Source organism: Sinohyriopsis cumingii, chromosome 1, assembly GCF_028554795.1.
Source record: "Sinohyriopsis cumingii isolate HCF-2022 chromosome 1, ASM2855479v2, whole genome shotgun sequence".
NCBI classification, from domain to species: Eukaryota; Metazoa; Mollusca; class Bivalvia; order Unionida; family Unionidae; genus Sinohyriopsis; species Sinohyriopsis cumingii.
In genome coordinates, this window is record NC_142961.1 from 172,556,430 (window position 1) to 172,571,013 (window position 14,584).

Here is a 14,584-nt window from a genome sequence, read left to right on the forward strand (position 1 = left end):
TCAATAATTTAACGATATTTAGTATTTATTGAGTCTTAAATACTTGTTAACAATATGTACTATTTTGGCGGAGTGTTACACTGTGTAGTGCAACCGAAGGTTATAAATATGGGTGTCTCGCAAACCAGTCAATTTCCCTTCAACCGGCATCGGGTTCGTATACAACTACAATATATTATCGGCTTCCAAAAGTGATAGGGAATGTTATCATTCTCTAAGTAGAAATAATAATATTTGAAAATATACATTCATTTATGCAATATAAAAATTTAATAATAAATTTATGTACTAAGGAAAACCAAAGCCAAAGATAAAGTGTTGAATACTCTTACGGTGGGATATAGGGCCTCCATAACGCTATTTCGGTACATTTGTATGACTTTATATTTTTATCGTAAAAGAAATGGTCACCCGTTTCGCCTGTTAATTCTATTTATTTGAATCCGTTTGTATTGGGATTTTAATGTTACCCTATAAACATTATAAAAGTATTACAGTAAATTATATTTGATCAATATTATTATTTAATACTAACTGTTGAGACTGCTGGTTATAACTATATGTACGTTCTGTTACACTAATTTATTTATTGACTAGGAAGAGAATATGTGAATTATATTATTTTGAAGTGTTCATTGACATGTTAAGACTAAAATAAATCCTCTATTTTTCTCATTCAGATTTTATGTTGTTTATATACTTAGATAAATAATTTCCTCACGGATAAGTAGCTAGTATAAGAAGCCATTATTTCTACAGGGATTTTGTCTGTTATCAGACGACGTACTATGTACTACCAGTACATTATACTATTGCAACCAATTCAAAGTCTCAGTTTGAGGATTGCCGAACCATCGAAACAGGAGGAAATTCTCTAAATATAAGGGAGCCTGCGCCGGGAAATTAATCCCCGGGGTGGAGCACGTTACAATATATATATATATATATATATATATATATATATATATATATATATATATATATATATATATATATATATATATATATATATATATATATATATATATATATATATAGTTCAATTGGTTTTCAGGAATCATTGTGTGAAGTCCGTTATATGAGACCAGAGGTCTTTTCATTTTAAGTGTTTGTACATTATATAATTTACTTGAAGAGTTTTGTAAGATGGAATGACAGAAGAAAAAATGGAGGCAATACGTTTCTTATAAACTTAATGTATCAAAAACTACTATCTGAAGACCAAATGAACTCATTTGTATATAGAATGAAGGAAGAAAGGACGACGGAAGACTTGACCAGTATTGATAATGTTGACGATAGTTTACAAGTAAATAAAATTCGATTTATTGGTTTTTATATTGCGAACATTTGGCGTCAAAACAGTTGCGTGCACAGTCTTGCAGATTTATTGGAGGACAAACGCGACCATGAATATCACGTTATGACTGTAAGATCTAGTTGATTGTTTTCATCTATGATGACAGAAAATGGTTTTTATAGACATATACTAAGAGCATACGTCGTTAATGTCACATACAGTTCAACTAGTGTGCGTATGTGTCTTAAATAAGTGAAAAGTGAAGCAAAAAATTTATACTAACTATATAGACGGAGCTTGTCCTCGTGAAGCTATTAAATCAGTTTGTATCATAAAAATCTAATTAATGAAATGGTATATTGATTTATTAATTAAATAACTGAAAACTGATTGATATGTAACAGTTTGATTTACTAAAATAAATTTAGAATTGGTCTTTACTGACTTTTTTCTTTTGCTTCACAATACATCTTCCATATCTAAGAAGAAGAAAATCTGAATTTACATGGAATACATATATCAATCACGTCATATTGTGTATACCTCGACCTCAAAATGATCTTTCAAACATCCATTTTCTTCGACTGCCGTAAATTATGTTAAAACAAAGAGGTTAGCAAAAGATACGAAAAGAAAATCAACCCTTCTATGAAGTGTGAGGAATGATTTATTCGCGTGGTGAAAACTTCTCAGTAATCATGTCAGTGTGATCTTAGTTTAAGCTTTATTTCACCAACTTTTAATCCAGTTTAAGCAGGATCATTCCCTGACACCACTCAGTAAAATCTAATTTTAGCAGGATCATTCCCTGACACCACTCAGTAAAATCCAATTTTAGTGCAATCGTTCCCTAACACAGCTCAATAAAATATAATTTAAGAAGGATCATTCCATAACACCACTTAGTAAAATCCAATTTTAGCAGGACCATTCCCTAACACCAATTAGTAAAATCCAATTTTAGCAGGATCATTCAGAAACACCACTCAGTAAAATCCAGTTCTAGCAGGATCTTTCCCTAACACTCTCAGTAAAATCGCTTCTGTTCATAAGTATCGACATTATTTAACTGTGATCACGGGTTTTAAGAGCAGAACTACTATTGTTTCATCCACAATATGGTCAGTGGTCTTCATTTAAAAGTACATTTTCTAATATATTACCACTAAATTTATATTTGGAAGTAAATTTTCTAATATATTACTACTATATTTATATTTGGAAGTAAATTTTCTAATATATTGCCACTATATTTATATTTGGAAGTAAATTTTCTAATATATTACTACTATATTTATATTTGGAAGTAAATTTTCTAATATATTACTACTATAGTTATATTTGGAAGTATATTTTCTAGTATATTACTACTATATTTATATTTGGAAGTATATTTTCTAATATATTACCGGTAGTTTTATATTTTCTAATTATTACTACTATATTTATATTTTCTAATATATTACCGCTTTACTTAGGTTTGGAGGAATATTTTCTAATATATTACCGCTTTACTTAGGTTTGGAAGTATATTTTCTAATATATTACTGCTATATTTAGGTAAGGAAGTATATTTTTAACAGTAACTCCATATGTATATTGTCTAATGTATTACCACTATATGTATATTTTGTAACATATTACCGCTATATTGATATTTTTTCGCCATGTGTGGAATGATGAATATAAAGGATCCCACTGCCATGATAAGCGAACCCGAGGCCACCCAGCTGGCCTTGTTGTAACGACTGCCGATAAAGCTGACAAAGAGGACGACAACAAGGGCACCGATGTCTTGGGAACTGGGAATCAGGGCCGATTTAGAGCTTGTCATTTTAAATTGTTTTTCAATGGACGGCAAACCAGCATTTCCAACACCGTTGACCGCGAACCCCTCCACAAAACACAGCAGGAATGCCCAGAGGACAAAAAAGCCTACTTTGTTGAAAATCTGGCAGCAGCTGTAATAAGAACGTGGAAAGAAACTGATTGCATGAATGTACAAGCCTTCACCAGTTATTTCATATAAAATCGCATATTGTTATGACTCTGTCGCCTTCAAATACAAGTTTTTGTAAAATTGAAAATATTAATTTATTTTCTTAAAATGCAAAGTGAAAGAATTAAAAATAACTTACAGTATGATGAATGAAATCATGCAGTCCTAAATGTTCTATCAATTCCAAAAGCATCGAGTAATCCGAGTTCCGAAGATATTCCGAATGATGATCAGTAATGTGCTAATGTATCAACGGTACAAAATAATCACCATGATATATTCATAAAATATCTTTAATGAATTCACAATTATCCCATGACAACTATTATCCGAAGTATTTAAATGAATGCATAGTTATTCCATAAATCTTTTGTTCGAATTAATCTAAAATATATCCGGCACTGTAATTCTAACGAATCGTTAAATGAAATAAATCCAATCCTCTCAATGAATAACGTCCATGACTGAGTGATTTGCTACTCAGAATGTCTAATTCTACACAATAATTCTATTCTATAGATTACTAAAATGCAATGGAGAGAATGCAATACGAGGCATAAATGAATCATCTTGGCATTTCAAAATAACTCGCTCAGTAAACAGATCAGCTGTTTTCACACCGAATAATAAGGAATCTGACCATCCTTGTTGGATCAAGTGATGTCTACTTGTACTAATAGACCATATTCAGCCTTGGATCTTTATGAATGAATCTACGCAACTAATACATGACTCATTTTTAAAGTGCAAACTTCTATCATAGGATATTCGTATATAAAATAGTATCTACTAAATAACCTTTAATAACTATAACCATGAATGATGATACATATTATTAACAATATACATCAATGCATGTATATTTAATATTGATTATTCAGAACGTAGCATTTTCCGCCAGCAGGGTGCTCTACTGCAGGTGGAGGATAACTTGACAAGTTGTTGCCATAACACAGTATGACCTAATGCATAAATGCCTTTTCTCTGGTGCAACATTGACCAAAGGTAATAGAAAGAGAATATGGATTGGGACTTCCAAAAGACAGTGTTTGTAGCATCATCCAGAGAAGAATGATTAAAAAAGGCCCAAGGTGCAGTAATATTCATAACTTCAAAGGCTTTGGTTCTCATTTTTTTAAAAATTGCCCGTGAGCTATTAATAAGCTCTTTGATAGCCACCAAATAAATCGCCCTCGATATGGTGCATGCGGGAATATCAAAAGCATCTTGGACAGAAAGAGAGATACGGTTCGGCTATTCCTTTTCCTTTTAGATTCAGTCGAAAGGAAACGCTAGGACCAAACCGGACGAAAGGAATCTTTCTTGATTATCCACAACACAGATGCGGCTGAGTCTGGTGATTTCAATAGGGTCAGGGTCTACTGAAGTTAGCTGGTTCGTGACAAGAAACCCTGGTTGGAAGAGAAAAGAAGCCGAATCAAAGTTAGCACTGAACCGTAAACAACTTTTTTCCACTGATTAGGCATGAATTTCATTTCTTCTATTTGCTGACAATAAAAAGTAAAGGAAGACTCATAATGGTAAAGTACCGAAGGAAGAGTCACTCAAGGATTCATCATGATGTTTCGATAAGGACCACGTGTTCCACTCGGGCAATAAAGATCGACAGACTTGTTTCTGAAACTTAAAGTAGCTGATCGGTTCTGAAAGATAAATGAACGCCCAAATGGCTCAGACCACACAAAACTTAAAAGTATTGGAGAGGCCAGCCCTATAATAAACAGCTGTGGATACTGAGCACTCTATTTTCTCAAAAAGAATTTTTTAAAAAATCTGAAAACTGGGTTAAAAGAAGACATATTTGCGATTCCTGTTGTACTAATAAAGGAATAGTTAATTTGCATCGTACACCTTGGGAGTCGATATCCTTCTGACCTTTGGCATAAGTTGGCAACCTTGCTCTGAACTGATCTTGGCAGGAAAATGGTTTCATATGAACCAGTCATGTAAGGGGAGAGTTTGCGGATAGTTGTGTAGGAAGGATCCTCTATACTGCGAAAGCATATCCTTGTCTAGCATTAATTCTCACTGGTCTTTCACGAACAGGTCAAGGAGGTAGTTCAGCCAAGACCGCGTGGGTCACAAGAAGGTTATCAGTATGAGCCCTGAAGAGTTTAAAGGATTATTCTGAAGGGTGGGAAGGCATAGGCGTGCAGACGATACCTGTTAGGGCTAAAATGTGCTGACCGTCCATGCCATCTGGTCTGAAACTGGAGAGACATAAATAGGGAGCTATTCATCCTAATAAGAAACAAGAGTACTATTGGCTTCCCCTACAGTTGAGAAAGTGTTTCTATTACCGACAGGTGCATATAGCATTATATTAAGGCCATACTACCAGTATGGGTATGCTGTTCACCAGGAGATTTCTCTTGCCTGGAATATTACAGGCTTTGAGAGAGTCCTTCTACGAAGCTGACCAATGCAGGTTCCAGACTTCCAAGTAAAGAATACGGGTATGAGTAATAACTTACTGGTTGAGGCATACTATCTCTGCATGACTATCCTCTCAGGCTCCCGGTGAGCTCCAAACGTGACAGGTAAATGGCTTGTAGTTACTTCGAATATATACATGTCCTCATTTTGCCACCTACTCAGATTGTGATGAAATTTGGATCGAAGGGGATAGGAGAAAGAATACGGTCCTTGTGCGGTCTCCATCTTGCTAGCACAAGGCACATAATTTCTTAACCAACCTTTTCTAAACAAAAATAGCAAAAGCAGACGCTTTCGCTTTATCCACTTAAAATTCTGAACCAAGAGCAAATGTCATGGAAATATTTGAAATGACTTTGAAAGAACAAAGTTCCTCCGTCAAAAACTACAAAACAGCATGTGTGTGTGTGTGTGTGTGTGTGTGTGTGTGTGTGGAAATCGTCTTCTAGTGCCAAATCCTTGTGATGCGCAGCGATCGCAAATCTGAGTTTGCGACAGGGAGACAAATATTAATGAACAATTTTACTCAGCATTTGTATTATCTTCTTTCCATGCTTTTCTTGAAATATATTACTGACATTAACAACAACGACAACAGTAGCACTGCACCAACACCAATCACCACAACAAGGCTTTCAGTCACGACAGTAGCAGCTGCTGTCATCTTTCGGAATATTTGTAAAATTATCCTCCTTTGACATTGAATGATTCCACGGAAACCAGAACCGTCGAACTATGAATAACAGATGCAATTTAAACGAACCTAGTGCCAGTTCTCATCAACACAATATGTTGTTTCAGTCTAGTTACCGCAAACCGTACACGTGGATCACGAAACTCATTAAAACGCAGCTTTGTTAGAAATCATTCATCCTAAGCAACCTATCAAATACAAAGAAAGTCAAAACACTTTCACCATCGACATCTGAACGAACAAGTTCAAGAACAGTTGGACAAAAATTACCCTGGTTATTAATAATTGATATCAACATCCAATCTTCTGCTGACCGCTCATACCATAAACGTTCATTATTTTAATGCTCAACATCTTGCCGAGAAGACTGCGAACATTTTCAACGATCCTTTTGGAAAAGGCCTCGAGAAAACTCAGAAAAGTGTACTGGATGATTAAAATAAAATTGTTATCGTCCTAAAATTCATTTTCTGACAGCAGAATAATGTTCATCACTTATTTTCTCCCGTGAAAGACATTTATAACAATGATAGATTCTACAAGTATCTGCAGTACCCTGTCAAATTGAAGGAATGACTGAATGTATTGTTTGCGTACTCAGACATGGTGGTGTACAACGTCGTCGGAAACACAGCCTCTACATTGCTAAGAGTCATTCCCTGCAATGTGGATCTTGCCATCGCTGCTTAGGATAAAGAAGGAGCTTATATTACGTTCACCTAAAATGTGTAAACCCTTCTTGTCTTCCTGTCATTACTCGTATTTGAACAATGCCATAATTAGAAGAAAATCAGATATTGGACAAAATATTATATTCTCGAAAGGAAATGTTAGAATCAATTCTTGTACGTTAGCACCCATTTAAAACCCGAAGGTGACTCGAGGATTGCATGTTTTTAAAGATGCAGTTTTTACGCAAGGAAAAGAAAAATTTAAAACGTCCTCGTCAACAGAGTTGAAAATAAGCCTTCGTGACAGTAGGAAACAGAAAAAGAACTTCTGGGTCTCCCAAAACATCCCTATAAATTCACTTCACAATTCAGGCCAAGACATTACCTCTTCATCTACGTCATTGCAAGGACGACGCAAAAGAGACGTCAAAACCCCATCAGATCACACAAACATGTTCAGAAAAAAGACTATAAAAAAAGAAAATCGGGAGTGGTCAGAAGATGTAATGTTTTTGATTAGTGACTGAAAAATTAGAAATAAAAAGGATGCGCCGAGGTTCATGCGAAGGATCGAAGTCAAACCTCGATACGTATGCCATGCAACTAGCAATGATGCCAGATAAACAATTGGTATACTTTTATCCTGTATAGTCTCTGATCACCTCAGCCCCATTCGAATTTGAACTCAAAGGACAAACTGAAGATTGTATAAATCTGAACAGATAGACAAAAATCATCATCATCATCATCATCAATGATCTGATGATCGATCTGATCAATTCAGTCACTAGCACCTTCAGTCAAGGTTCTTAAAGTCGGCAACAGCATTCGAGGAGCAGATACCAGATTAGATCCTGTGAACAATTTCATGCATTCGTTTTTTCAGCGAAGTGAATTTGTACTAAATAACAAACTGGTAAGTAGCTGTATGGATGCTCACACTTATCAAGCGTGCCTGGAAAATCGATTGCCGCAAGAAAAAAACAAAACAAGAACACACATCTGGATGCTTCTGTCGTATGGAAACCTAGCACTTTAGTGACAATTAATGACATATTGTTGACAGAACATGACAATCCTCACAATATCGGGTGTAACAAACGCCAAAAGAAAACTAAATTGAGATGCAGTTTACAAATGATGGACTGTTTTTATTTAGACATGTGGTTGCAAGAAAAGTATATGCTTAATGGAGCGGAAAAGGGACACAGATAAACGTAATCTATGTTGGATCTGAGATGAAAATAATAATCAGAACACACACACTAAAGTGTGTATGATTGACAATGTATACGTTAACAGACTACTTACATGATCAAAATCATCGAGTGTCGAGAAACATATGCAAGCTAGAGAAAGTCAATACAAAATAGACGATTTTCCGTTTTTAAATACGGCATCAGATACGGATTATATTTTGTCTGGGTTTTTTAATTTCCAATTACTAATTGGAGAATTGAATATTAACCGTGGACTGGGCATTTGAACCAAAAATATATTGCTCCAATAAAAACTGGTTACAATCCCTAAAACTTTTACAAGCAGTTGTAAACCGTTTATATCGTGCAAGAAGTATCTATGAATGTACAGAACAAAGAAAGAGAGAGACTCTTTTTGGAGAGTAATTACTAAACATATATTGTATAAAAACATACTAAAACAAGTTAATCTGTGTAAGCAAGGGTCTTAGTCAAATATGAATTGTCAAAAAACATGGAGTTCTAGTACGTTTTCGTTGGAAAAAAAGACACACGTTTCCCCACATTATTTTTAGTTCAGTGTTGTAAGGGAATCGCAATAGAAACTCCTTGAGATGTTAGCATTTCGAATTGCGTTCACATTTGTAAATTTAGGAAACTCAGTGCCATTTCTAAAAGCAAATGATATGTCTTCAACCATTTGGCATATAGCGCTGAAGGTCAGCAAATATCTGAGTACATTCAGAAGTGTGGGGATTGCATTCAGAAGGTTGGGGATTGCATTCAGAAGTGTGGGGATTGCATTCAGAAGGCTGGGCATTGCATTCAGAAGTGTGGGGATTGCATTCAGAAGGCTGGGCATTGCATTTTCCCGCTTTGTGTAACAGACGAATCTTTGCAACTAGAAATTTAGCGGTTCATCATTTATTTGAGGAATTACCTCTGGAATAGAGATAATATTTTCCTGGAATCTTTGAAAACATGAAAATAATTGGCTTAGACAATTCTTGAGATGTTTGAACCATGAAACTGCAACGCTTTGACAAAATTCTTAAGCAACTGTTCACTTAGGCGTTTTCTAGATACACTCTGCTGTTGTTTACTTTTGATTTCTGCAGCTGAGACTGGTGACTAATTTTTACTACAGTATTCTGAGACTACAGATCATCTGTATCAATTTCAGTTGTAAAGTCTGTAATCAATAGGTCTACATAAGGCAAAAGCCAGAAATAAATACCACTGCCATCCATGTTTCAGAACAGAATATTCGCAACTGACGAGTTTAGAGAGGCATGCCCTGATGCTACAGCTATGGCAATTATCAATGAAAAACTCCGGCTGTGTTTATACCTCGTTTATTAAGTTGATATCATGTGGCTAAGAAGGGCTCGATCGGCTACTCCGCCCCTTCTTAACCATTACAAATTCACTTAATATAAGGAAGTATTGCTTAACCGATGATGATGATGATGATGGCCATTATCATTATTATTATTATTGCTGTTGTAAATCAGATCATATCCGTCTCTTTCTCACCTGGGTTTGCACGATCCATATCCATATCTCGTGTCCAAATTTGACTCATTTTCTTCATTTTTCTCCTTAGCATTAGTCTGGTTAGCAAAACAAACCTTGGTTTTAAAAGAAAGAAAGAAAAAGAAATATACACACTCGACGCAAAATTATTACAGTTTTTGTTTATGATGGGCCTGAACTTATATCAAAGAACGTACAAATATACATACATACAGGTAGACGGACACACGCTATATAGATATGAATTGTTATAGTCGTGTCATTATAGTATTACTGTGAAAGTGTTCTTTACCTCATACGTAACATACTTTAGCATAGAAATTTGTCAAACATTGTACTGATATATATGAGTTTTTAAATACATAATTTTCGTCTCAAACAGCTAATTAATATAATCTAAGAATATATAGAAAAAATTAAGGACAAACAAAAATAAATTTAACTGATCGAATCGAATGAAGCTGAGGTGATTTGCAAGTGTTTGTTTTTAAAAACGTCTTACCGGTTCAGTAACCACGACCTGTGTTGATGGATCTACACTAACGTGAACGTCTTCCGTTGATGTCGTATATGCTGCATTTTCGTACGACCCATCTTTGTCTAATTTGTTTCCCTCTTTAAATGGTTTGCTGTCTTTGCTGTTGACCATACGATTCTCTGCTCCATTATTTGTCTGATTAAAACAAAATGAACCATTTTGATTGACCATTGTAGACTATCATTACCACTTTATAATGTTGTAGAAGAAGTATGGTTCTATTAAAAATTAACAGAATGTCAGTGCCTAATGCCATGTGAAGTTTAGACGTCTATCCTCCAAACTCAGGAATAACATTCAGCCTAGTAGAAGACCATAAAGAAAACAAATTCCTAAAAAAGTTAGCGTGTCCAAATTGAAACAGCAGAATGTGAAATATACATTTGTCGAAGAACTGTGCAGCCAGCTGGATGCGATCAATATAAACTTTGAAAATATAAAGTAACATGGTATCTTTAGAGACTCTGTATTCTCAACCACATAATAAATGGGTATCCTTTAGAGACTCTGTATACTCATTCACAAAGTAAATGGGTATCCTTTAGAGACTGTATACTCAATCATATAATAAATGGGTATCCTTTAGAGACTATACCGCGTCCAAATCCTCAGTTACACTTTACATAACCCTCAAGACTGGAATTATGAGAACAATGCTACCGTCAGAGACTTCTGATTGAGAAACATTCATTGGCAACAGAAGGCTTTTTATAAGACAGCATTTCATCTTCTAAGAGGGAAGCCGTCAACACCTTCAAGAGAACTGTCAAATGCAAACTCGGAGAGTTGAAGACTCATGGTGGAACAATAAGGCAAACACGATGACACGAAAAACTTCTATGATGCCTTAAAGACAATCAAGAACATTTCCAAGACTGAGTGCTGACAGCGCCATGCTGCTCACTGACAAAGAAAATATACTTCGAAGATGGGCAGAACGCTTCGTCAGCATCCTCTAGGAACACATCAACACTCATATATCACCGATAATGCAACTGATCTGTTGCCCCAAGAGGAAATAATACATTCTGATCCTCCAAAGCTGGCTGAAATTGTGAAAGCAATTGACCTGCTGTCAATTGGCAAAGCACGTGGAGCAGATCAGTGGCGTCACTAGGAGGGTGCGGACCGCACCGGGTGACACCATCAGAGGGGGTGACACCAAAATGACTGTCTATACAATTTTTGAATTTTTGTGCAGGAAGGAGGTCCATGGCGGTGACACCATGAGTTATTGCACTGGGTGACAAAAGCCCAAGTGATGCCACTAGAGCAGAAGCTACACAAGCAGAAGGCTAAATATGGCCATGACAAAACCTGACTGAAGTCTTCCAGTCAATGTGTACTGAGGGAACTATACCCTAGGAATACAGGGAAGCATCCATCGTTCACTTGTACAAGCGGAAAGGAACTTTACAATCGTGCGACAGTCGTCGGGGCACCTCCTTATTGTCATTAGAAGGCAAAATACTTGCCAGAATTCTGCCGAATCGTCTTGTGCATCACATCAATTAACAGCTCCTGTCAGAAAGTCAATGCTTCTTCAAGAAATGACGAGGGACCATAAACATGGTGTTTGCAGCTCATGAACTCCAGGAGGAATGCCAGGAACAAAACTCCAATTTGTACATGATATTCATCGACCTGACAAAAACCTTTGACACCATCAGCCGTAGGAGTCTTTGGAAGAACATAGGAAAATTTTGTTGCAAGAGAAATTCACCTAGAGACTTCGATACTTAATATATAAATACCAAGCTAGCGAGAGAATACTAATTAGACGTGCGAGACTGAAGGGTTTGGATGTGTGTATAATTCGAACAAATACATTTTTCACTAGACCTGCCAGACTTAACGGTACCATTTTTACAAAATTAAATCAACCGCACTTAAGTTACGTCCTTTTGTTAAGAATGACAGTGAGAATACGTTTCTGGATAGACTTCAGTAAGCATTATAATATTTTATATACAAAACCTTTTGGCAATAATATAACAAATAAAAAGTATGAAATAAATGCACTCGTATATTGGTAGAATGCATGACAATAAAATACATAAAGGACCGTCTTCAAGACAAAATTGCTTTTGTTATGAATAAGGGTTTTAGAAACAAAACCGAATTGAGAAAGCATGATGCTAGATTACTTAATCTTTTAAATATATTAGCTGGATGTAATCGGTGCACAATTAAATAGTCTGGATGTAAACTTTAGTGGGTGGCACTAATTTATAGTCCACGAATGTCTGCAGCAACACTCTGAAACTGTTAAAATTGTTTTAAAAATGAGTTGGAATAAATTTTTACTTTCTTCTATCTCGGACATCAAAAACACAAAATCTGTAAAACATGAGACATGTACTGTTTGTTGCTGAGTTATACAGATGGCTGGCCCGTTTGCCATTTTGATATTTTTTTCCTAACTCAAACTCGTAACATTTAATGCCTTTTTCGTTAACTATAATAGCATTCGGTGACGAGTAAATGAGCTCTTATTGTTTTGCATCGTCGCTTCGAAACTACATTTGATATTATACTAAGTATCTGTTGACATTTACGAACGTAAGAGCACAGCGGCTTAACATACACCACTATAGGTCCAGTAGCATGGAATCAAGGTATATAAAGCAGGAGAACGAGCACGAGAGCAGGTCAAAAACTAGGATAAAGAAAGAAAGTCAAAATCAGGAATTCTCTTTTAAAATTGTGTCAAACATTGTGTAAAAACTTGAGAAAATCAGGATAAAAGAAAGGAGAGACAGAAATAAATAAAGAAATGAAAAGTGACGACCAGCGATTCATTCTGGAGAGAGTCGTTGTGGAGACGATGGAGGATCATTTGGAGAAATTGGGGTAATTGCTGTTTGCAGCTGTTCATGACTCGTGTAAGTGCTTGCGTGATAGTAATGTGTGTGTTTAAGTAATCTTTCTTACTTCAATACATTTATGAGAGAATATACGAATGTTTACTTCATACGGAAGCGTTGTATCACTACACTATTTAAAGTTAAATTACCATATGGAGTGAGGAATTCAAATGTTCCATACGTTGTTCTTGGTAATAAATGCAGGATAAGTATTGCTGTGTACTTCATGCAGATACACATCTACAAAGTGAACATCTGATTATCTTCTTTGTGAATAAATGTTGATTAAGTGAACTGCAATTCGTTCTAAATCGGGCATGGAGAATTTAAAATTTCGCCATTGATTACGGCATGGCATTGATTGATGTCTAAAACGATTGCTCTCGTTTCCACCCAATAGCTGTTACGTGGACATGTGAGACCTTCTTGAATAACAGTTGAGATTTTTCTCTTTAGCTGAGTCAATATTGGTCCAAGATAATCGACGGGAATGTCACTTGCGTGAACCTGTCGGTGAATTCTAATTTATCTTTGTAGAAACAATCACTGAGCGTTTTTGCGCCTGGCCAGCGATCGGGCGTTTTTGCGCGGTAAAGCACAGATTCTAAGCTGGTTTCGGTTTGGAGGTGATACATCGGGATGGTTCTAACTGTCGATTTCTATCAGGCCCTCGCGTAGATTATATTTGAGCGTTCAGTATGGTCTGATAACGCTGTATTCACGCAGATATGCATCTACAAGTGGCACAAATCACCATCCCTGTCAGCTGAACTAACACATCATCTGCAAAACACTATTTTAACAAGCATTATTTTTAATAAAAATTATCTTGCGGTTAAAGAAAGAACAAACTATTCCGACTTAACAGAAATTCCAGCCCCTACCCCTCCGAAAACAAAATGATCTGTCCCTTTAAACCTAATGATATACTTTCATTTACATTTCCATTGAGAATTTTCGCACTCGTGTGTGCATTTGTAGCCCACGTATTCCCATGCGAGTCTATGTGGAAGACTCATGGGTTGGGGGCTGCAGTGTTTTCAGCTCGTATACAGACTGATATACACAGGCCACTATTTGCTCCATTTCTTCTGCCTGTAAATCATTTACCCGTTTTGGGTCATTATTACCTCACTTCCGTATCTGTGCACGCATGTTGTTTGTTTTTGTATTTTTCTTTTCTACTTTTTTCGTTCGTTTTGTTGTTTTACTTATAGCAATGACAGTAATTTGTAAATGGCATTGCCAATACCAATAATGTTGATATAGAAGTCTTTCAAAATTTGTCCTCTTTTAGCTTGTCTGTTTTTAACTTATTTTGTA

The 14,584-nt window shown here is 35.8% G+C and overlaps 1 protein-coding gene across 1 annotated transcript in view; it reads right to left on the reverse strand.

Moving 5' to 3' along the window:
- Positions 1-10,565, reverse strand: part of LOC149808392 (solute carrier organic anion transporter family member 4A1-like) — a 43,776-nt gene extending 33,211 nt beyond the window's left edge. Inside the window, exons 1-3 of the mRNA XM_089968143.1 lie at positions 10,359-10,565; positions 9,857-9,933; positions 2,938-3,261 (exon numbers count right to left, since the gene is read on the reverse strand). Coding sequence (XP_089824269.1) covers positions 2,938-3,261; positions 9,857-9,933; positions 10,359-10,565 — 608 coding nt within the window. The remainder of the gene's footprint in view (positions 1-2,937; positions 3,262-9,856; positions 9,934-10,358) is intronic.
- Positions 10,566-14,584: the final 4,019 nt, after the last annotated feature.